General features: G+C 40.8%; 1 protein-coding gene across 2 annotated transcripts; it reads left to right on the top strand.

Annotated features, from left to right (window-relative positions):
• Positions 1-545: 545 nt before the first annotated feature.
• slc39a10 (solute carrier family 39 member 10) lies at positions 546-24852 on the top strand. Of its 2 annotated transcripts, none has more exons than XM_029492945.1 (11): positions 546-587; positions 7333-7413; positions 10525-11769; positions 12242-12419; positions 17205-17380; positions 17897-18061; positions 18151-18259; positions 18345-18644; positions 19943-20023; positions 22077-22267; positions 22479-24852. In XM_029492945.1, exons 2-11 carry the CDS (start codon positions 7336-7338, stop codon positions 22629-22631), a joined length of 2676 nt encoding a protein of 891 aa, XP_029348805.1. In that variant the 5' UTR covers positions 546-587; positions 7333-7335; the 3' UTR covers positions 22632-24852. The 2 variants fall into 2 exon arrangements, with proteins under 2 accessions (XP_029348805.1, XP_029348806.1); XM_029492946.1 differs by lacking the exon at positions 546-587 and adding an exon at positions 3648-3757.
• Positions 24853-25181: the final 329 nt, after the last annotated feature.

Raw genomic sequence — 25181 nt, 5'->3', positions numbered from 1 at the left:
AGGTTTCAGTTTTAATTAGTTTTGATTCCAATTCATGGATTTCAGGGCATATTTTAAGTTATTTTAAGAGTTAAACTACAGTTTATCATACACTTAATTTATGGTGTGTGGTTTGGAGTGGAAATCAGAGTAACAAATATTCAAATTTTGACTGGTTTTGATTGTGGCACTAATATTGATTTTACTTTGTGATTGCCAGACACATAAGACTTATAGTCTGTGATGAAGAGCCATGGCCTTATATGCTATATTTAAAGGATGAGCTGTGATAATTAATAAGCAAACAGTGTATGGTTGACCTTTGGCTGTGACAGTATGAGTCATATCCGCGTGCTAAATGTCTGAGCATTATTTCCTCAGATAGTCATATGACAGGACTGACAATTCGGCGGAAAGGAACGTCAGTGCTTTCTTCAGAGCCTTACGCAGGCAGCGCAGACAGCTGCTCCGCACCGCCGGGAGGCTGCGTAATGTTCGTAGCAGCCGTTGGGGAATGAATGGCTTTTCGTTCCGTCGTTGACGTAAACCAGACGAGTTTTTTTTTTTCGTACCGAGCGGAGAGGAGATGCACACGGCACTCGAGTGAGGTAACTATATAAAAAAACCCATTCGTTATCATTCACTCCCACAACATGGACTCGGGCGGCGAGTGCTCCGGCGTGCAGACGTTTGGAACCGTCGTTGTTAGCGCTAGTTACGGACTCAGATTGTCTGTGACAGCCGTGCTCTTTGTCGGCTCGCAGCTAATTTCCTGTGACTCGTCTGCTAGCTTAACGTTAGCAGCGCTGAGTATGTTTTCAGGCTAACGCTAGCCTGTCCGACATCCGGCTGCTCTGACTAAAGTAAGCGGGACAGGGCGGAGTTCAGCTCGTATTTCAGGCAACGTTTCGGGCCACTTTTGTATGTTTGCGACTAATTGTGTGGTGCTGATCTGAGCCGTTTTGGTCGGTGAAACCGCTGCGGCTGTGTGAACACGTTTCTATCACGCGGAAGAGACGCCCCGCTCGCGCTGTGTTGCTTAATGCGCAGCACGTGCGGCGGTGAAGCCCCCTCCGGCAGTCCATAGCCCGGTGGAGCCGCCTGGCTGCTCCGCCGCGGTAACGAACAGCGACACTTTCCCAGTTTTGAGCTTAGACGCGGGGTGGATTTGGTTGTTGGCCATAAGTACAGTTTTTATTCATCCACAGGACGGAATAGCTTCGAGTGGGCGCCTCCGCTCTGACCCGATTGCCTTAGGTCTATGGCAAATTGAGCCGTGTCATTGTCTCGCGGTTTATATTATAACGGAGTTGTCAGTGTTATCCATTCAGTTTTGACTTGCTTAGAAGGAGGACTTTTTTGTACATGCAGTAATAAAAATAAATAAATAATGTTTTTAAGGAAGCGCAAATAAAGACAAAAGCGACCATCCAAAATCTGTTACTTTCAATACGAAGAAGGGCAGACCTTGCAATATGTGCAACAAGTCCTCAGGGCACATTCACACGTATACTGCCACCCTCAACACACGGACTGTGACACATTTCAAGGAAATTCAATTTGTAATACTCAATGTTGTTTTTCAGTAAAGAAGTCTTATCTATAAAAGGAAAATATATTTAACATGTATCCTACAATGCATAGATGATGGGCCTTCGATTTATTGAATTCATTAAATGACTCATTGGTCACCTTGAGATTACCTGAAATTGAATTGCAGCTGAAATTTACTAGTCCTGCAAATTTGCTTTAAATGTATGTATTTGATTGTGAAACAGTGACTCAACACCAATTCAAGGAAATTAAATTTTGCTTCGTCAAACAAGGATGATTAATTGCCCTACAGGATTTAACAGACAACTGTATTTGATGTGTATCATAAAATAAAGCTACAAATGAAACGGCCAGTGGAATTTACAGACACTTGACCTGTAATTAAAATCACTGAATCAAGGGGTGGTGGTGATTTTATTACAGAAAAGACTGTTTTGGTGGTCTTTCTTCAGTACATTACTGTTGCGCTTTAGAGCAGCAAAACATGTTCTCTGGGTTAGCTAAGGATAACTTGATAAGTCAAAGTTTCAGTGGTTACATGTGAAGTCATCAGCGTTTAAAATGATCTGTGACTTTGATGGACTTGCAACCTATGCCTCCACGTATGGATGAAAAGTGCAGGCCTTGTATAGTGTTTATCAGACCAGAACAGCAGCTTTAATGGGCAATTGTTGTAATTCCCCTTTAAGCATTACATTGCGTAACCCTATTAACAACTTTGACGTACCAGTACTACTTTATGATTACAGCATACAGATTCAGAATGACATAGGGCTACTATTAAGGGACCTCCATCATATTATTTTGGTTTTTTAAACTCATGTGTTGGGTTTAATGAATAAGTGTTGGCTTTGTAATATAGTAAACACATTCAAAGTTCATGATATTTACATCCCAAGATGTGTAGTTATACAACTGTGAGGCAGGGCTGAGCTGAAGAAAAGCAATAAAGCTCAGTTAACACTTGTAGAAGGGACATACAAGGGACAAATTCTCATACTGCCTTAAATGTTGTTTTAGAAATTGTGTTTTCATCTCAGCTTTATTCAGGAAACATCCAAAGTAAGCTTTCTGTATCCGGACAGAAAAGTGAGGTTTGTATGTGGAACTGTGCAGGAGGTCTTGCTGCTTATTTTTGGATTACATTGGCTTTTGGAGAAAGCAAAAACAGTCAATACTGGATTGCATAAATCATATTGTTGCATCAGTTGTTTAAGGTTCATTGTGACCCAAGCTGCAGTGTAAGGACATCATTTGCATATATTCATATTGATCATGAATCCATCTTTTGATCTAAGAATAATCTCCCAAAATCAGATGTTATCAAAGTAGCTTTTGGTGATTTTTCTTGTGGATTACTTGTGGAATCTATGTTGATATCAGTTTTGGTCATGCGATACAATGAACTTGAACCCTGATACTCACAGTGCAAACCAGTAAATCTAGATGTGGCTGGTCTGTTTGTTTTAAAACTCACAGTGTTCACAATCTACTCCACATGTAACACCGTTCCCACACTACAGCCGTTTTTGCGTTTTTTTTTTTTTTTTAAGACAACCATGAAGCTGTTTCTTACATTTGTATTTTGTTGATAGTCTTATCAACCACTGTGTTTTTCTAATGTTAGTAGACCAGGCCGATGCAAATCTGTCATTGTGTGTTGACAATAAATGCTTGAAGATTACTTTGTCTAAATTGTGGATTTAATGATGAACAGTCTTTGTCCTTTTTATCTCTGGAGTAGAATCACCACCAAAGAAATACCTTGTTTAAGAGCAAGGTTTAGACATTTTTTATGGAAAGATAAGTACATCAGAAGCAACCAGTTCTTTCCACATGAAAATTACTACATCATTGGTAACTGAGAAATTTGAATGTACTGCTTTTTGAAAATGTATTATGTTTTACTCTTTTCAGTTTATTCATGTACATCAAAATGAAATGCTAAAGTGTGGTGACTGTCCAACCAATAGCACAAATATACCTACACAAACATACAGCATGAGTAGTTGGTCAGATGGTTGATCCACACAGTTCCCTGACTGCTCAAACATGCAGACGCACACATTCCCTTCCTGTGCTCCCCGCCTCCTTGTACAAATTAGTGAAGTTACTGGACTTGAAATCCTCAAAACATTCAACCTGCTACTTATGTCAGTGCTGTTGTGAACCTTTTGTTGTGGTGTTAACATCCCTGTCCTTTTTGCCTTATTTCTGTGTAGAGGTAAGAATCATCTGTGTTTTTTTTCCCACTGTGTTATATTATTTGGCATGTTCATGGTATACTGCTGAGTTGATTGTTGTGTTTACTTGTCTACGTGTCCTTTAGCCTTGAGTTCTTACACTCTTTTTCACTACATTGAACATGCTTCCAGGCCAGAGAGCATCAGCCATGCACCTGCGTCTCACCACAGTGATTACATGCAATTTTCTACTTGCGGCTCATTTATATCACCCGAGGAACTCAGGACTAAATACAGCATCTTCCCCTGGTGACAATGACTAAACAACTTAGTGATACAAAGTGTGGTCTGACTCTCTAAGAACTTCAGAGAAGTTTTATTCGAACCTGCATGTGTCATGGTGTCCCATAGCCCTATTTGATACCACGCTGGGATGCGAAATGTTTGTTGAATGATGCAACATGTCATACTTTTTTTTGTTTTTACTCACAGAGCCTCTTTAAGACAGTTAAATTGCCATAGAGAAGGTGGGCATTTGCATTTCAAAGATTTATTTCACTTTTGGTCATCACTTTGTCTAATAGCTAGGTTGATGACAAGCATGTTGGAATATACAGTACTCTTGCTGTCTTTTCTTCTACTATATGAGCTACAAAATGACACCTCTTGTCAGACTGGCTGTTGAAAGATATAGCATTTCTCTATCACTGCGAATATCCCAGGTGCTTGAGCCTGAGATTTGCAGGAGACCTGCCCCATAGTTTATAGCAAATTCCACAATAGCTGCTCTTGATCAGAAGATTGCTAGTTAGCCGTGTGAAAATGAAAACCTTGATCAACGTTGATGTTTTTATTATTCCTCCTTCGAGTGTTTTGCAGTAGTTTGTCTTTATTTTTGGCTACTTATACTTATTGTTCACAGTTACACTAAGCTGTGATGATTTCACATTTCGTATGTCAGCGTTATGTAATGTCTCATTTGGCAACCTCATCACTGTCAAATAAATGTTTATGTGATGGGCACAATGAATACAGCTATGAAGCTGCCTTCAGAGATGGTCAGCATGCCACATATGCCACCTGTTTTCAGGTATCTTCTTCCCTCTTTTACTTCAGTGAGTCTCTTGATATAATAGCAGATTTTTGTCCTCCAAGAGTCTCATCGACCATCTGCTGTGAGTTGGTTCCATGTGACTGCTGATATCTGTAATCTTTTGTGTGCCTCAGACATTACTAAGAAAACCTCCTCACTAATATGTTTTTATTTTTCCATCCTAGCAAACCGTGTGCTCAATCTGCACCAAGGGCAGACTTTTGACTGTGTAGTTCCCAACAGCATGTCACAATTCTAGAGCTCATAGTAACACAATGCCTGGCAAACCAATTGGAAATTTTAAATGTGGTTTCCTTGATCATAATTTAATGGATAAGAGTAACAGACATCTCAGTGGTAAGCCATCACTGACCACTGCTTTCTTCATTTGAAATGATCACAAGTAGCATATTAAATCAGTTCGGGACAGGTAAGCAGCTTGGTCAAAGAGTCATTATAAACTTCATATGCATTCCGCAAGCAATTACCTTTAATGTTTTAACCTCAAAGAGCAGCAGAATTTCATCATAGTTCTTTTACTCTTGGAGTGAAATGTGTGAAGTACAGAGTGAACTAAAATGGTTTCACTCCCATTTATTAAAAATCTAAATTCAATGTTTTTTGTTCACAAGGTCTTAAATTTTGTGGTGCGTGTAATTAAAAATACTGTTGAACTGGTTTCAGCAGTTTTAGTACATGCCTATCACAAGCGTGACACAGGTGTATTGTATATTTCAAGAAATAAAAATATCAGATCAGGATGAGTGACATGAACAAAAACCTCTATTTATGGGCTTACTTGTTTTGTAACAGTAAAGGCCAAACAGTCAATACCATTTCCGGAATATGTTGTTGTTGTTGTTTTTTTGTTTTTTTTCTTCATTCCTTTCTTAGTTCCCTTCCAGACACAGGCTTGATACAGAGATGAGAAGGATGTGGTCGTGTGAGAATCATATGAAGCAGCTTAAGGCCAAAGTAATTTTTTTCCTTGTGAAATAACAAGGTTCCTGTGGTCAATTACACTGACCCAGAAAAGACATGGGAAAGTATTTTTTGAGGCAAGGAGTAATATATCACTAAATTTTTCATAACTGACAAAAATCTGATTTATTAATAAGTTTTCCATCCATTCAACTTGATGAAATATGTGTGATATGTTCAGTTTATTAAAAGAAACAGGCAGCATTCAGATAATCTAATAGTATTTGTAAAACTTAAAGAAAGTAAAAATTTCTTATGGTTACATTATGTTGAGTGAAAAAAAAAAAGAATAATAATGGTCTGCAAGGTCACAATGAATATTCAAGATAAACTCTGCTGCTCTTGATTCTTCTCTTGACACTGGAACTTGTATCCCTCAAATTCAACTCGTTGGTATGATATGGTAAATACCAGCAGGGGTTGACAAGGAACTGTCATACTGGATGCGAGTCATTTTCAAAGACTTGAACTGCTACTGCAGAACACTGGCACTGAATCACTTATATTAGAACAACTCACTATGCCTGGTGATAGCAGAAACCATGTCTTTTTATTTGTAAATTTTCAAGGTAATAATTAGTCAACCCTGACTGAAAAAGAACAGCTGGGTTTGTGATTTAGCATCAATAGCAGCAGTCCTTTGTTGCAATGTACCATCTTCTTGGCTCTCCCAACTGCTGTTAATCAAGGAGAAGCCATTATTTTGGCAGCATTTGGTTTTTGTCATAGCTGAAGAATAGGTTATTTTTATTTATTTATTTATTTTTTTTCCCCCTTTGAAAAGTTTTTTTTTCCTCATAGTTGAAGTGATTGATGTAGCAAACAGTTCACACATTGAGTACATGGAAGCTTGATTAAAAGCTTAATACAGATGAAGTTTTTAAACTCCATGTATGCTCCCTGCTATGAATTGGATGGAAGTTGAACTGTTGTGCCCAAGAGTAAACACCAGTAGTCCAGGTAATTTTGATCACTTTGTTCCACTAACCACAGTATAAAGTACCCTTCTGTTCTGAATGCTTCAAAATAACAACAACAAAATAACTCCTCCACAAATGCAACAGCCTTATAAAAATTACTGTGAAAGAGCCACAAGTTGTTCGTTGACTAGTCATGGTTAGCCAATTGGTGAGTGTAGGGCAACGAGTGAGCTCAATGTTACCATTGATAACACTGTGGGCTGATTCATTCATCATCATCAAGAGCCTTTGAAGGAATCACAGTCTGAGAACACAGTAGGTGTTGTCACTAGGAAACGCTGCTTAACTTGATCTAAGGTTGGAACTAAAATACATCAGCAGAAGTTGTAAATGGACATTGAGTAGCACATATAGATGGGACTAATAAGTATGCTGTGGTGTTACTGTGAAAACAAATTTGACAAATTCTAATGGGTGGGAAGGAAACTGCTGTTTTTAACCCTTTGAGAAAACTTGAGTAAAGTTTCAGGTAACCTTAATGCTAGAAGAGTATCTTCTTGATCTGAAGTAAAGTGTAAATGGATGAGCCTGAGTTTTACTTCTTTCTAATATTTTTCCACAGTCCATGTTTCAGCAGAATTGGAAAATCCCCCTTGTACAGCAGAATAAGGATTGGGGGCCAAACAGGAGGCATCGTACTACGGTGAGTAGCGTTTCACATTATAATAATTGGATTACTTACTTGTTCTGAGACAAAGTAATTACATCATAGACAACTAAGGAAAAGCAGTGATGGTAATGTGCTGCTTTCTGCATTAATATTCCTTTGATTGTAACAGTGTGACTGTGATGCCTGGTGTAGTCCAGCTTACTTACTTATTTATTTATTTATTTGTTTGTTTGTTTGTTTGTATAATAGAATATTAAGTTGTAAATGTAAAAAAAAATCAACCAGTCTCAATTTAGTGAGAACATTTTTCGGGTTACATTGTTAATTTGTATCGCCTACTTTTCAGATTGAGCTTTATGTTTCACACTATATAACTTAATAGAGATTCTTTTGTTTCTCTCATTGGCCAAACACAGAAAAATTGTAATCAGGAAAACACAGCGAGCTCTGTTACAGCTTAGAGAGTGTTTGCTTTAAAAAAATCAGTCCTGGTTTTGTTCCAGCCTATCTGCTGTGAGGTTCATAGGTCACTACTGTCTCATGTTTAGAAACACTGTCTTGTCGAACAACCGTAAAGTAGGCTTGTAACCACACTTAATGTCAGCAGCTTTGACTCAGAGTAACATCATTCACGCTTCGGCCAAACTTAATTTCACACAACACTTATTCAAGCGCACACAGTGGTAAGTAGCCTGGCCTCCAGTTCCTACATGTATTTAAAATAGGAAAGAAATCAGTGTTGATTGAGCAGTTGTATTTGTCTTGGCCCTCTCAATGTGTTGACTGGTACCGCATGGTCTGTAAGCAATATGACTACTTCTAAAAGTGAACATAGTTTGGCTATTGTGGCTGTTTATTTGTGTGCATGTTTTATTTTTGTTTGTTTGGCTGTTGTTTTTTTTTTTTTGGTGAGTAATTTGGACAGAAATTTCAGTGCCAACCATTATCCCTGTCTACAACTAAATTTTGACCAACTGTGTTTCAGTATTTCTGAAATACCAATAAAAAGGCTTGTTGTTCACAATCTCTTGATCTTGTTATATTGTCGCTGATAAGCTAGCAATGTCGTCAGGTCGATGATCAAGGCTTTTAGGACTCAACAAGTCCTTTAACTTGGCTATGGCCATTTTAAAATTGTAATCTTTATAAAATAAAATGGCTGTTAATTAGTGATTCAAATATGTATTGCTCTTGCCATGCTTTATCAAAACACTAGCTAGTAGCTAACTTCTTGTGTATTATTTTTCAATGATCTGGGACCTTTTTTGTATTCTTCCCTCTGAATTAAATTTTTTTCATGGTTTTATTCTTTTTGTTTGGTATTCAAGCTCACACAAGCCAGCATTGTGCAATCTGTTGCCACCAGCTTCACTCGCTGTGAGGAGGATCACGCTCCTTGTTATTAACATTTAACCTAGTATTTGTGGCCTGCACACAGTACAAATCTCTTGCACAGTATTCTCTCATGTTGTGCATGCTGTAAATCCAGTCAGACTTCACTAACAAGCTGGCTGCCAAGACCTGTTACCGTGTTTGTGTGTCTGCAGTGTGCCATCTTACCATTATCCTGGAGTATTCATCATCTGACCTCTGTTTACTATTATCCACCCCGACCACTCACACATCCACCACCCACAGGCTTCACAAGAGACCATGTGAGGATCATTTGACTGAAATGATATTGCTGCTTCAGGCTTTCTAGAGCGGGGCAAAACAAGCTATTTGTTACACAATTCTCACCAGAGACTTTATTGTAGTGCAGGAGGCTCCCTGGTCCTGTTATTAGATATATTATGATAAAGGTAGCAGCTCAGGTGGTTTGAATGATTTTTATGTGTGATATACATGATTATTGTCCTGATTCCTGTGGTGTTTTTTGTTCAAGAAAATCCAGTTGGTATTGTTCTCCCTCATCATGGTCTTTTATCCACCATACAATTGAGTTTCACTCTACGCAAAATGATTATATCTTTCTTGACTATCATAATGGAATTTAAAAGTGACAATATACCAGTACATTAAAAAAGGCTCTAAATGAGATTTAAAAATAAATAAAAAAACAATATTCAAGTGCGTAAATACCTGTGAACAATTTGGATTCATACTTGGTTAAAAATTACTCTGCAGTCTTGGCATTGATGTGCACATAACACCTGGGTGACGCTAAGTTTAGCTCTTTTCCTGGTGTAGCATCTTTGGAGCACGGACAGTCTGAACAGTCCTATAACCTGTCCAGCAGGGTGCCGTTACCCCAGAAACATAGTGGCAATACTGAGCGTGAGTGGCAGCCATGAAGTTTTAAGAATACAGAATCGCCAATCGCCAGTGAATCTCACATATAGGTGCTGACACTTTTAGTAGAGCAACAGCATGGGGATGAGACACTGTCAGTTTTCATAGTAAGTAGCAGCTCACTCTTTCCTGACTTTTTTGTGCTCTGTGAGTACACATGTTAACATTGCTCCTTTCAGTAGTGTGTGTCCTCTGTCAGAAAAGAAAGGCAAACTTCATTGGCAGTGGAAAAAAGCTGTCAATCAGATCTTTTTTTGCAGGTTCACCTACATTTATAAAGCCCCCATAACAGTCAAAATCTTAAAGTAGTGGATCTGAGATCTCTGCATTGAATATGTTCACACCGATTTTCCATGGGTTAGAGTTAATGAAATATATATTAATTATATAGGAATATGTTGGTATTCTATGCATTCCCCACACATGATTACAAAACATAGTTACTGTTGTGATCCAGAAACAGAAAAGCAGTAGAAGATGGACGGATGGATGGACAGAGTTAAACATCAACTTCAACCAAAAAAAAACCCAAAAAACTATTTCTCGATAACCCTGTACCGAGTATGTAATGAAAAAAAAAAATATTAATTATCAATCTTTAAAAAAAAAAACAAGACAAGGAAAAGACCAAGAAGCAATCACCCAAAAGCCTGTAATAAAACATTTTCAAAATTCTCAGTTTCAAATCCTCCACAGCGGAGGGAACAGTGACTGGTAATCTGCAATACAACATTTTTTAGTATTTGTTCATCGTACTGGGTACTAGCAGTTAGCACATCCCCAGTCATTCCCACCTTAACAAATTACTCTACATCTCACCATCGCTTTGCTGTCTCTGTCCTGTTTTCACAGGAAACCCGAAGTGAAGGGAAAATGCGAGTCCACGTGCACACCAAGTTCTGCTTCCTGTGTGTGCTCACCTTCCTCTTTCATCAGTGTAGCCACTGCCATGATGATGGCCACACCCATCAGCACAGTGGACATCACCATGTTGACCACAATCACGTCCACAACGACCTGCAGATTTCTGAGGCTCCGTATGTGAGAAGAGCCACTCTGTCACCAGAGTCCAACAGTCACCAAGGGGACACACTAGAGGAGGAGCAGCGCTTCTACATCCAGCAGCTGTTCACACGGTATGGCCAGAAGGACCGGCTGGATTTCCAGGGATTTCAGAGTCTGCTGTTTAGCCTGGGTTTGGGTGAAGTGAAGATGGTAGGTGTGGATCATGAGGAAATGGGCCATGATCATGTAGCCCACCTTGACTTGCTGGATATGCAGGAGGGGCTTCATTCACATTCATCCACCAGTGAAGGCCATGATCAGGGTCACGTGCACGGACATGATCATTCACCCGACAAGCCTGGCTCCCAGCATCCACACACAGAACGAGTTGCCGCACGGTGTACCCAGCAGACTACCGCAGCCAATCCAGCTGGTGGTGCACACATAGGGGATGACCATAAACACGATCATAATCATGACCACGATCATGGACATGATGGCAAACATAATCATGATCGCACCAAGGTAAAGGAGAGTGACCATAAACACTCTGATGGACATGTGAAAGACGCACAAGATCATGATCATGATCATGAACATGAACATGAACACCACCATGATCATGCACATGACAAGGAGCACAAACATGTTCAGGTCCAGTCTAACCATGAAGACCTGAACTCTCAACCTCACAGTGGTCATGACCACGTTGAACATGACCATGATCACAATCATGTTCATCAAATACAGAACGGCTCAGACATTCCTCCTATCAATCTGAACCAGGCGCCCTCTGCCCACCTAGAGCCATCCCAAATCCCTCAGGAACTTCAATCCTCTCCTGCCCCGACAGAAAGCTGGACCAAGAAACCCAGAAATCCAGCACGGGCCAGAGGTCAGCGGGGCCGGAACAAAGGCCCTTCACTTCTCCCTCCTACATCTGATGACCATGACAATAATCATGAACATGGGCATGGTCACAGTCATTCTCACAAAGATAAGAGAGAAGCACCAGCAGCGCCCACCATCCCAACTTTAACGGACACTCTCAAGTCTGGACATCCAGGTGGACTGTCTCATCAGCATGAGGAGGTATGACTTCTTTAAACTAAGAATCTGCTGTTATTTTGTAATTTGTGGCTTGATTCATGTCAAGGTACAAAGGAGGGTGTGATTCTCTACACTGAATTTTTTTTGTCATTTTTATTTCTTGTAAGATTATTGTTGCTTTGGATTTTTACAGACTGTCTGGATTCTCACAGATGAAGCAATGTTTTAAAACTATTTTGATTATTGCTGTAATATGATTTGGGGAGAAATATGTTGGTCTTTAAACTGAAACACTGAAATCTTTGGCTTTGCTCAAGGAAAAAGTTAGTGTTGTTGATACTACTGAAGTGTTAAAGTGATGCTTACATCTCATTTACAGTGAAACACTTTTTCAGGTAGACTTTGTATAGGGTATTACATAAAGAGTATGTTGAGAGTTGTATATTGTATTAATCTGTTATTGCCGGCATTGGTATCATCCCTAAAGCCAATTTTCTACCGCTTGTGTCTCTAGTGCTTGAACTTGACTCAGCTCCTCACTTACTATGGCCTGAGTCCTGAGTCCCTCATCTCCCCCAGCCAGTTCACTTACCTGTGCCCTGCCCTGCTTGACCAGATAGATAGTCGTGTCTGCATCCGCCATTACCACCAAATGGATGTTGAGCAGGAAGCTTTGGAGCCTCCCAATTCAGGTAAGAGCCATGTGTATTATTGATCTAGACCCATTCTGACTGAAAAAAAACTTGTGTTGTAGAATACAAAGCCAAAAAACAATGTCTCAGACTCCATGTCTGATACATTGCTGCTTTGGATATAATTGTATTTTTTCTTAAGATGGGAGCAGTAAAAGGTCTAATGGGTACACTGAGGAAAAATATCCTGACACTAGAGTGGTTGTTATACCACGCATCACCTTTACCGGCACTATTTTCCCAGTGTGCTTTGTATTGTTGAAAACACGGAGTTAGCTGTTCCTTGTCATGTTTAGATAGGAGGCTGAACAACATTCAGGTCTGCAAAATATTTCGAATGTTTTACTCTGCATCTGGATTTTAAAAATCAATAGCCCTTTCACAGAGCAAAGCAGCAAATGGCAGCATTGACTTCAGCAGTTCATAACCTCAACATTCCCAAATGTTGGAGACTCACATCTGACTTTAGAGCAAAGCTGGGGCCAAATAATATGTTTTCAGATAACTTTTATCTGAAAGATTAAAATTAAGATTAAAGCTCAATTATTATAGCTTTCCAATTCATTATCATTTCATTATCATTATCATTTCTTTTAACCCCTCCTGCTGATAACCACCCATTCTGCACTATACAGATATACTATACAGTACTATACTATACTATAGTCTGTATAGTACAGTATTGTACTGTACCTAATTTGCCATCCATCCATCTTGTACCACTTTTCCGTTTCCGGGTCGCGGGGCTGCTGGAGCCAATCCCAGCTCGCATTAGGTGAGGGGCGGGGTACACCCTGGACAGGTCACCAGTCACCATGACAGGGCCAACACACAGACAGACAGAGACGAACAACCCAAATTTACCTAATTTACTTGATTTTGTTAACACCCTTATTGTACATTAATTTTGCCAGCCCAGAGGTTGAGAACCACAAACTTAGCTATTACTCAGTTTTGAAAAATAACTTGATCTCTATAAAGTTGATATACAAGTGTAAGTCATTATTTTTATCTGGTATCTGGTGCTGTCTGTCTTCATAATACAGAAACCTAGAGACAGCAATGATAATAACTGAGGTGAATCAGGAATTGTAACCATCATCCCCTGGGTATGGCCACTTTGGTTTACTCCGTCCTTCCTCATTTTCAGTACATGGAGAGGGCAGTCCCTCTGCAGATGAGGATCACTATTTTTCTCATTTTCAAAGTAGCAGTAAATATCATCAGGGATCAATTTGAACACTGACATTAATTTAGAAAATAGTATCTTATAGTAATTTGAGAACACATCTGAGACCCCAAGAGTCAATAAATACACTGTTACTGACTCATCCCAAGCTTTTTATATTTACACACCACCAAGGCTTGTTTAACTTTTATTTAGACAACTAATACTGGCTCCACCGTGTGTCACTGAAGAAGGAGTGTTTCTTTTTTTTTTTTTTTTGGGGGGGGGGGGGTCTGTTCATCAAGTGCAAACATTAATGTTTAATTAATGCTTAACATATCATGTGACACTGAAGAACTATAAACTTACCTGTAGTGCTTTGACTTACCTCTGTGACTTTGTTTGCCTTTGTTATTATGGCAATGAACAACTGGCTCTGTCATGTGCTGACCACCGAGCAATTGAGCAAATTTTATCATTGTCTTTATGACAGAAAAGACTTTCTGAAAGAGTGATTTGAGCTCCTAATATCTGAATAAACACTATCCACAAAGAAAACTCTATTCTAATTCTAAAAAGCTGTCAGATGAGCTGTGAAGGTCAGTGTTAAACCCTGCCCTGGGACCTCACAGTGTTTGTAAAGTTTATGAGAATTCAAATGATGAAATCACAACGTTTCAAAGTTAATGAGTTACAGGTCATGAAATAAAGCTCAAAGTCATAAAAGTTCATCATAAATCACATCATGTCCAGTATTTTCACTGTCTGCACACAAAACACACAAAAACTGGCTGCAAATCTTTGATGCTTAGGATTCATGTGTTACACTAGTGTGTGTATGTGTTTGTTTGTATGCACCTGTGTGAGGGAGTGTAAATCTGTACAGCCACCCCACACCTGGAGTAGAAATGTATTGTGGATAATCAATCTAACAATGCGTTTGCTGCATACACTGTACTCTCGTGTGTTATTATGCCTGCAGTGTAATTGGGTTTAGTTTTATTGTATATTATGCAAAGTGGGGAAGAAGCTGTGAAGAGTGGATAATCTGGAAGGTGTGAGGTCATAAGATGTTCAGCGCAACACATTTTTTTTAAATTGGATGTTAGAAGTGTTTTAATGACACAAAACCATCTGAGCAGCAAAAGTGTCTAGTGCCATTTTGCACACGCCACAATTTAGCACTACGGATGAGATGACACTGGGAAAGAAACTCAAGTTCAACTGTGAGATTGGAGGAAATGGTCTTGCTCTTAAATCTTTAATTATCAAAGGAAAATGCCCCTCTGGAGACACCTGTATCACACGCGCCTCTGGCAGTGTGCCGCCTCTGAAAACAGTTATAAAAATGGTAATGACCATGAGGATGACAGCACGCAGGAGTCAAAAGGACAGGAATGGCTCCTCATTAGTGGGAAACTAGAGGTTCTAGTTTCTATTGGTGGTATTGGTGCACCAAGACTCAGCCACAGACACTGCCGCACACCGCAGAGCTAATGCTCATTTACCACCTGCTGCCATCCATGGGGGAGCTGAGAAAATTTGCAATGGGTTTCTCTCCGGTCCCCACACCCATCTCTTTGTGTACTGTGCCAATTAGGAGAATCTAAGCAACACCACTGGGCCATTTCTCTGAGCTATGACTCAAAAGAAATGTGTAATTGGAGAGAAGGCTAAGACCAGTGGGTCTCAGTCTCCTCCTTTCTGTTCACTTACCACCGCCCCCTGCCTCCCTCCCTCCCTGCCTCAAACCTGTGCTACTTCCACTTCCACAACTACATAAAGGTAATGAGACAGAGAAGTAAATGAGCTGCCAAGTGCAAAGTGTTGTTGGACTGATGAGCAGCAGCCTGTCAGGGTTACATGCTGTTCACGCCTGATGCAACAAATAAGAAACAAGTCGACTGTGGAATCTGAACTTTTGAAGGCACATTGGTGTAACATTAAAACAAGGAAGAGAGGATTATTAAGGACATTTTCAACTATGATGCAAAAATAAATTTAGCCCATCCTCTTTGTCCTTCTCAATATGCACAGTCAGTAAAGGGGAAGCTGTAGCAGAGGTTACTGTGTGTAGTTCACTGCTCCGTCTTTGTCTGTCAAACTGCTGTCGAGTTATTGCATTTGAAATATTGTTAGCCATCTCTCCAACTCAGCAGAAAGAGATGATGGGTGAGCCGAAAGTTGTGTGAACCAGGTGCCACAATTTGGGGATTTTTCACTTGACCTTATCATTAAAGTGGAAAATGGAATATAAATGTCAATTATTTATTTTCTCCGACCTAGGTTGTTTTCTGTAAAGTGTGAAACTACATGGAAGGTGGATTTTGTCACAGGCCTTAATGCTGCCTTCACTGCACACTCAATGGATGTTTGTGGCATACAAAGTGCAGATACAGGAATCCTCCACCAACCAGGGACTACAGCACACAACTTCATGGTTTGTGTCTGTTGTCAGAAGATGCAGGAAAACCCATGATGAGATGGTGGATTTACTTATTATTTCTTATTATTATGTCAATGTCTGCATCTTTACTTCAGATATTTCCCAAGGAGGAACTAGACCCTCCTGTGTTCAGACTATTTTTGGTAGTATTGTTTTAAATCCTGCAGCTGTGTAACAGGATATACAGGGCAGAATTGCTTTATTCAGCCCTTCTAGTCTAGTCTTCTAGCACCTGTGGTCAATTACTGTTATTAGTCAATTTCATGGCTTTTGTCTGTGTTGTGTTATGAACCAAGATCTATATTATTGCTCCGTAGTCTGGATACATATATATATATATATATATATATATAGGATACATATATATATATATATATATATATATATATATATATATATATATTGACTCTGAGAACAGAAGAAATAAATTCCATAGATTTAAACCACAGGTTCTATGGTGAACAACTGTATTCACAAAACAATTGACCAGTGTTGTGACATGGGTCTTCTAAAACTGCAGACAGAAATCAGTTGTCTGTAATCTAACTGCTGTGTTTTAGCGGGCCGCTGCACATATGAATGTCAGCAGTGAAGGGCCCAGCGTCACTTCAGCAAACATCCCACCAGCTTTGCTGTTCCACTGAATTTCATAGAACATTAAACATTTTGTCTCCTGTGACGAAAGAATTTTCCCTCTCTCTCGCTCTGTCCCTCACTGTTTTGAGACGCGTCCTGGTCTGACAGTTTAAGTGATCGTACACCTTTCAAAGTTCTTTTCTTCTGTTTCGTGTCATGTGTCTACGGCCTTGAATGAAAAATGGGGCAAGTCGAATTCTGCTGAAATGTCACTTTGTGTTTCTTGCTTGTTCAAGTGTCATGTGTCATCCCAAGGACACAGTAGATTGAAAACCTCTCGAGCATTCTTTTCTTTAGATGTGAACAGGATGTGAAAAGTACACTAAACTGACAGTCAAATAGTTGTCTTTATTCTAAATAATGGAGCTGACTGGGTAAGATCAGCCAACACCAACTGATCATGTGCTTGTTGAAATTTCACTTGTTTTTTTCCAACTAAATATCAGAAGCATCATGTGACTGCAAAGCAAAATGAAGCTCCTGTAAAGTAAATACTCATCTCTCATCCCTTGTCTTTTTCTCTCTCTGTCTCCAGTGTGGGTCTGGATCTGGGGCTTTGTGTCCATCACCATCATCAGCCTGCTGTCTCTGCTGGGTGTGGTCCTTGTGCCCATCCTCAACCAATCCTGCTTCAAGTTCCTGCTCACCTTTCTGGTGGCACTGGCAGTAGGGACACTTAGTGGTGATGCTCTCCTTCATCTGCTGCCTCATGTGAGTGAAGACCTTTAGTTGAGCCTGGTTACTTTTATTTATTTATGTATTGTGCTGTATTCGTACACTTAGTTTGCAGTAAAAAGAATCATTACTCTAATACTGTACAACCACAGTATCTGTACAAGTTTTTCATGTGAGTGCTGCTCACTGCTGGAACACAGCTCTCTTTAAATGAAAAGAGAGATCAGGAAAATATGAAAAAAATGGATAGCATGAAAGAAGGTATGTACAAAGCGTGAAAGTTGATGGCAGTCTGCAATGTTGACTTTGGAGTAAAAAAAATTTTGTAAAATTGTAATACCAATTCAGCCAAAAGCAGGCTGTAACATAACAAAATGTGGAAAAAGTGAATTGGTATGAATACTTTCCGGATGCACTGTATGTCACTATTGCATTTTTTTACTCACACTGATCAATCAGTTCTTGGCCTCAGTGGGAAGAGGCATCGGGGGTTTGATCTGTCAGACTAAGAGATACAATCTTAAGTCATCTTTTGTTCCTCTCCATGTTTAGTCTCAAGGGCAGCATGATCACAGTGAGCCCGGGACAGGCCATGCCACTAATCTGGTTACAGAGTTTGATGGGGTCTGGAAAGGACTCACAGCTCTAGCTGGCATTTACCTCCTCTTCATCATTGAACACTGCATCGGCATGTTTAAGCATTACAAAGACCAGCGGGTAAGAGGAACATGGTCCTGCTTGATGTGATGCATTGGGTGAACCTCAAGAATTTAACAAGCAGCAATAAACTGTACCTCTGGCCGCAGGGCACAAAGAGGACGATTGAGGAGGGCAAGATTGGCAGGAAGTTGTCAGATCACAAACTAAATCGACGCTCTGATGCAGAATGGCTGCACCTGAAGCCACTCAGTGAAGGTAAGAAGTGTTGGATCGTAGCCTGGCTGAAACACATTTTGCCTCTGTACGTTGTTTCTTGAGCATCTTCCTCTCTCTCTTCCAGACCCGGACAACACAGCCGTTTCATGTGACAACGGTCACAATGACACACAGCTTACAGAGCTCCAGACACCCGACTCTCCTACCAACAAGACGCCGCTGGCATCAAAGCAAGGCGACCAGTCACCAAGCAAGGAGAACGGACGCAAGGCCAAGCAGCACAGACACTCACATGGTCATGGACACTCTCATGGTGGGAACTGCCACTCAGACCAGGAGATGAAGGATGCTGGGATAGCCAGCATTGCCTGGATGGTCATCATGGGTGATGGCATGCACAACTTCAGCGATGGCCTGGCTATAGGTAAATGAGTTTGAGTGTGTATCAACTACCAAAAAAATGTGAGAATGACTTGAACTTCATGTAATGGTAATATGATAACAGACGACAGAAACAAGGGGCTTAACCTCATCGAATTTCAACAAATCAAATCAACATCCAACCTCTGCTGGTGTTACCATGTTTGTGATTTTATACAGTCCAGGTTTAAAAATGTCTCTTCACTCACAAATTTAAAAGTGAAACCCAGAAAGAGCCTCTTGGGAGGAAGAAGATGATCCACTGTAATATCTCTGAACTCAGAGCCACATAAAGGAACAACAGATTTCACAAATGGCTTTATAAAACCTTTTTTACGAAACAGAGAATAATTAATGATTCCTTTGATTCAGAGATTAAAGGTTCATTTTATCCCAGAATTAAAGGAAATGGCAAAATGGAATATTGACACAAGTAGTATCACACTAGGGGAAGATCCTGTTTCTGGGTATTCCCTCATTCTGTTTTCATACTTCATTTTCTCTTGAACTCATATTACTTTCCAAAGAGAATTGGATGATCACCAGTCTAAATACTTCAGTGCCCTTGATGCTCAGACTGTGTAGAAGTAGCCTGGCTTTAAAAGGGGCCGGACCGAGGCTGTGGCGTGTGTCTTAACTTCTGTGTACACTAATATTTTAGCTGTGGTCTTCTGTTGATGCCTCTTAACTTCTGTGTACACTAATATTTTAGCTGTGGTCTTCTGTTGATGCCTCGCATCTCAGATTCTCCCTGAGATGCACCTAGGGGACTTATTATTTAACTTCTCCATTTGGTGTTGTCTATGATGTGTATCTGTTTTATCACGACCTGGTTCAACACCTGAATTTCTGCCCAGCTCAGTCTAAAGCTGATTATCTCTGTATGTTGAATCTTCATCGGGCTCACGAGAAAACTGCAACAAATCAGAAAGTCTATAGAAGGTCAACAACAAACACTAAGGTCACAATTCACGGGGTTCTCAGGTTGTGACTGGTTAAAGTTTGCTATAGTTACTGGATTACATCATGTAAAAATAAGCTAATTTTATTCCGCTGCCCCATCTACAATGAAATTCTGACTTCTGACCTTGAAGACTTGATAGAATAATAGTAAAATAATAGTAGTAGTGAATTATTTTTAAGAAAGCACAAACAAGTTTTCTCGTGTAAACAAAAAGCCACAGCTAGCAGCCAGTTAGCCTATCTTAGCATAAGAATTGGAAACAAAGTGAAGCAGGGAAAGAATGTTGAACTACTCCCTCCAGTTTCCAGACTTCTGACGGTGTGAACTTGTTTCTACAGGTGCAGCATTCAGTGCAAACCTGACAGGAGGCATCAGCACATCAGTGGCTGTTTTCTGCCACGAATTACCTCATGAACTTGGTGAGTGAAGAGAGAAAGTGTTAACCAACAAGGCATGTACACACTGATATACACACTGTACACTTCATTTATTCAACAAGAACAAAGCAGTTTTTGCAAAGACTGTGCCATCAATTCACCACACAGAAACTTTAATCTGGCTCGGGCTCATGATCATCTGTCCCCTGAAACCTGTTAAAAGCCCAGTGGTGTCAATAATCACTCTTCTCTTCTCTGCACAAGAATGTACTTTTTTTGCCAGATTAATGGCTTTTGTGTGATCACAGTGAAATGTCCTGTCAGTGTGTCAGTCAGTGGAGATGATGCAGCGCGCCTGGCACACATTATCCAATACAGTCAGACTCCAAGATGGTACAGCTGCTGGTGCATTCATTTGCATTCAAACGTGTTCTCTCGGAGGACTCTTTTGACTCGGTTTGATTCAGTAACAGTGAGCAGTTTTGTTCCGAGCTGTGCTTTTCTTTTTTCCCCCTCTCTCCTTTAACTCCTCTGCCTGTTTGTTTATAGTAGAGGAAGGGTTGGTGAGAGCGGGGTGAAACAGACAACAATGGGGCCAGCCACTGCAGATCAGTACTAATGATGTGTCTCATCACGCTGCAGACTCCATGCCTCGTTTGTGTGCTTGAAGAATAGAATAGTGTCGATTTTTGTGGAGTGTGAACTGGTGAATAATGGGCTGCATTTGTCTGTCAGCTCCCCCTTGTCTTGAGCAGCAGCATCCTGTCTGACTAAAAACGTGAGGAAAACGGGTAAAACACATTTGGTTTTAACTAATGCGGAAAAATCCTCTTTTATTGCCTGTGATATTGAGCACTTAGCAGCTTTAAGTGCCAAGAAATCTGCTCTTCAGGCCTCAGGATCATATAGAATAAGAGCCGGAGCTTTCATTTGAACATTTTGTGTTATTTATGGTTATTTTTACTCACTTGCACTCGAGTTTCCAGATGGTTAACTGCAGCATGAGTCCTGTCCATGCCACACGCCAACTTTTGTGAGATGGTTCTCTTCTTCCTTCTGTGTAATTTCACATTTCCTGTTGATTCTGAGCCTATTTTGGAGAGAACTTGTCGCGCCTTCACCCCCCCGGGCCACTTGTCAGACAAACCCAGCAGTTTGACAAGTGCACCTCTCAGCTCCTCATGAACACAAAAGCCGACCAACGACTGGCAGCTGGATGGCAAAGATGATGATTATGAGGCGTCCTTAACCGCCCAGAGTGAAGCTAATTGGCAGTGATGGGTGTGTTAATTGCAGCAGATGAGGTGGTGGCAGGCGTGTCTGAGTGTCTGAAGGACTGGAACTGGGGAGGCAGGAAACCAGCTAAAGAGGCAAAAAAATAGAAAGAGCCATTGAAGTGAGGTGTGTTCTGACTGTCAGTCTTTAACTTCAGCCTCTTTTTCCTCTGGCTTTGATTAATGGATGAGAGCAGAGTGGTAATGTATTCATTGTGGTAATTAGTGAGGAAAAGAGGCTGCTTGTTACACAGTGCAGGAAATGTAGGCCACCCCCTTCTCAGTATTCATCTCTTTTTCCAAATCCAGGGCGTTTCCACTGAGACTTGGACCTCTTCCCACATTTGGCCCAGCAATGATTGAAAAGGGTAGCGAACAGAGAGGCTACAGAATGCATATGTAATCATAAGTGTATCAGGAGGGAGTTAAAGACATAGTTCTTCGAAAGAGTCTGTTTTGCACCTGCTAGAGGACAGGTAGTGGTGGCAGGCAGGAGGGAGTTTGTTTTGAACAGGTTCACCTCGTCACTGAAGGCAGAGACAGAATAGAAAAAAATGTATAAATATAAAACACACTGTGACATGTGCCAAGCCTTTATGTGTCGCAAAGTGTACATCACTCTGCAAACTCTAAGCAGGAATTGGACATTGTGCTGTCACTGCTGCAGCTTTATGTGACTTTGCCATCTTGTAAACAAGTCATGAGCCCGACAGATTCCCTCACGAGTGTTGCATTTTGGGATTGAGCTTCCCTGAAGGCAGATACATGGTAATTGCTGTAATAGTGTTTAATCAAGTATGTGTGTCTCTCCTGGCTGACAGGTGACTTTGCAGTGCTGCTGAAAGCCGGGATGACAGTGAAGCAGGCCATTGTCTACAATCTGCTGTCCGCTCTCATGGCCTACGTTGGCATGATGATCGGCATAGTTGTGGGCCAATACACGCACAATGTTACCAACTGGATCTTCGCCATCACAGCTGGAATGTTCCTTTATGTGGCTCTGGTGGATATGGTAAGTTGGCAACGGGCATTCAAAAGTCCCAGAGTGATAATTGCCCCCCCTCAAACCTCCACCACTGCCAAGAGCATCAGCTTAACTTTCACTTTCTGCTGCCTCACAAGGGAACTCAGTTCTCCTCTCACAGCCTCCCGATCTGCAATGCTAATTTCTGGAAGTCCTTTTCTGATCCCAACTGGTTTTTTTGTCTCTTCTGCTCTTCTAGCTGCCAGAAATGCTTCATGGGGACAGCGAGGATCACAAACGCTGCCAGCTGGGACACTTTGTCCTGCAGAACCTGGGCATGCTGACTGGGTTCGGCATCATGCTGCTCATTGCCATCTTTGAAGACCACATCGTTTTTGATTTTGGCTTTTAGTAGAGGGGAGGAGCCTGATCTTTCAGTATTGTTCTTGGCCTTAACATGCTTCCTTTGCAGAGTGTCGGTCTAGTCTTGCATGCACTGAGTCTCATTCATGGCCTGTGCCTCTGTTCCCAACATGCAGTGGTAGTTTATGCACATCTCATGACTCTGTTAGTGATGTTAACTCTCTTTCTGCTCACTGTGCAGCAAAAAAACAAAAAGAAAAGAAAGCCAGACTGCAGTAGACTGTTTCTAAAAAAAATAAAATAAAATAAAGGGCTGTAGATAAGGTGGTGTGGGGCCCGTGGTCCTGCAGAGAGGCAGCTGTCGCGGCCCAGCAGCTCACCGCTCATTCATCATCACCTGTTGTTAGCGCCTTGCTGCCGTACCGTCCCCACGTCCTCGTCTCTCATCCACCCTGTGCTGTGTCCCATCATCCATGCCTCGCACATCTGTGGTGTGTGCGTGTGTGTGTGTGTGTGTGTAGCTCATCCACCATCACCAGCTGTGGATGTCATCACTCAGCTGCTCAAACATCTCATGTCCCTTTGTGCCAAGCCCTGGCCACTGGAGCAGCACCACAGCTGCACCACACACATCACAGCGTAAAGAGACGCAGCGCCCTGTTCAGCCAGCTCCAACATCTGGAATCGACTCTTTAGCTCGGGTCGCTTCAGCTGCATAATGTTTCACAGCCTTTAGCTACAGTGTCAAAGCAGAAACCGGGCCATTATCTGAATGACTCAGTGAGTCTAAATAACTTATTTTGCTGCAACTTTCTCCATGTGTAACTTTAAATTATGTTTAACTGTTGAATTAGATTCAGTAGAGTTCATAGTAAGAACTAACACAGCTGCCAAAGTCTTTACAAATTAGCATTTACAACAATTATGATGTTTTGTTATTTAGAAAATAGAAACCACAATGTCTGACCAATTTTTTTAAGGGTTTGACAATCTATAGCCAAATGAGACATATCCTTGTTAGACCTTTTTATGTTATCTTTCTTTGTAGGAATGAGCAGCTTCAAAATGTGAAAAATTCTTAACTATTTATCTTTGTCAGAAAGTGTTGTACTTTACCTAGATTCGTTTAGGGTGCCTATTTGAGTTCCTAAAAGGTGCTTTGTCTGAAGGGACCACCATGCAGTAGGAGGTTGAGATTTCCTGAAGTACTGTAAACTAACCATTTTCATTGTGTCATTTGTTGCTGTAAAGGCTCCTGAAAGTTAGTCTGGGAGAAAATCTGCTGAACTTCCTGACAATCACAGTCAGACAATGGCCAACGTGCTTTCATATGAGCATTCCCTGCACTTGGAGTGGATAACTAACCACGGGACAAAGGCTCATCGTTATTATTATTGTAATATTATTATTTTGAGTATTTTTCACGTGTTTGGGGATGAACGTGAAAACAATCTGGTGTCTGCCCAAAGCCCCTGTGTGGAATATCAGTGGCTGGTGCTGGATGCCTTCCTGCACCTTCATTCCAAACCCCACCCCTTCGTCCCCAACCCCGACATTCCATTGGCTGTTCTGCGCCTCACATGCTAAGCTAGCTAGCCTAGCCTCAGCTGCTTGAGCACACAGATAAGGTGTGTGGCTTCCTTTATCCTGTCACTGTGTGACATCCATCGTGTATGTCTTAACTGGCTGTAAACCATCCTCAGTCATATTGAGCTCATGTAGTTGACCTGATTCATGCATGAAGCTTGAGTGAAATGGTACAGAAGTCATGTTGAGTGTTTTCATTCTTTGTCCTGCAAAGTTAAAATATTGACAACTTTTGTTACTTTTTAAACGAAGTGAGTTAAGATAATCAGACGTTGTTTGGGCCATAGCCTTTTTTGTTGGCTAACAGTAAATTTGCAGGTGGCAGAATTTGTCTCATCACCTGCATTCTTTTACAGACACTTTTTAAATTTTCATTGTGGTCCAGAATCATGAGCTGAATGTGTGTATCGTCACTCTGCTCTTACGTCAGATAAGCTCATGATCTCATTTCTGAACTGTCCTGCCATGTATCAGTTAAATGAGTTAGTGACACTTAACATTCAATGCCCCAAATAAAAGTTTCTTCTTTGATTAATGGGCTAAAAGTAAGTGTCCCTGAAATGGAAGTGTATGATTGTTTTTTGTTTTTTTTTTTGTTTGTTTTGCTTTGTCTGTACGTGTTTAGTAAGCTGGATATAAACTGTAAAATGTGACATCTGTGCTGTTTGCCTGTCTGTGCATTCTCCCCATTATGAAAAGAAAATAAAGTCTGGAACGATCTACTGAATCAAGTTCTCTCAGAGTGTTTGATGTTAGAGCCCACTGAAAGACAGCAGAGCGTAGATGGCGAGGTGTCAGCCGCTCTGCATAATGAAGGTAGCAACACGCTCTGAATGGAATTCTGCATGAAAGCCTGGGTGGCTCTCCACCAGTGTGGATAAATGCTTCTGTAAAGTTTAAGAGCATCCTCAACTTCTGTTTTTCTCAGGCTGAGCTTCAGAATGAATTTGAAATAAATACTGTACAAATCCCATCTCTAACATGAGTAGGACATCAGCAGACTTGTATCTGC

The sequence above is a fragment of the Echeneis naucrates genome, chromosome 21 (assembly GCF_900963305.1).
Source record: "Echeneis naucrates chromosome 21, fEcheNa1.1, whole genome shotgun sequence".
NCBI lineage: Eukaryota > Metazoa > Chordata > Actinopteri > Carangiformes > Echeneidae > Echeneis > Echeneis naucrates.
Note: the sequence above shows the minus strand (reverse complement) of the source record. Positions and strands in the feature narration are given on the sequence as shown.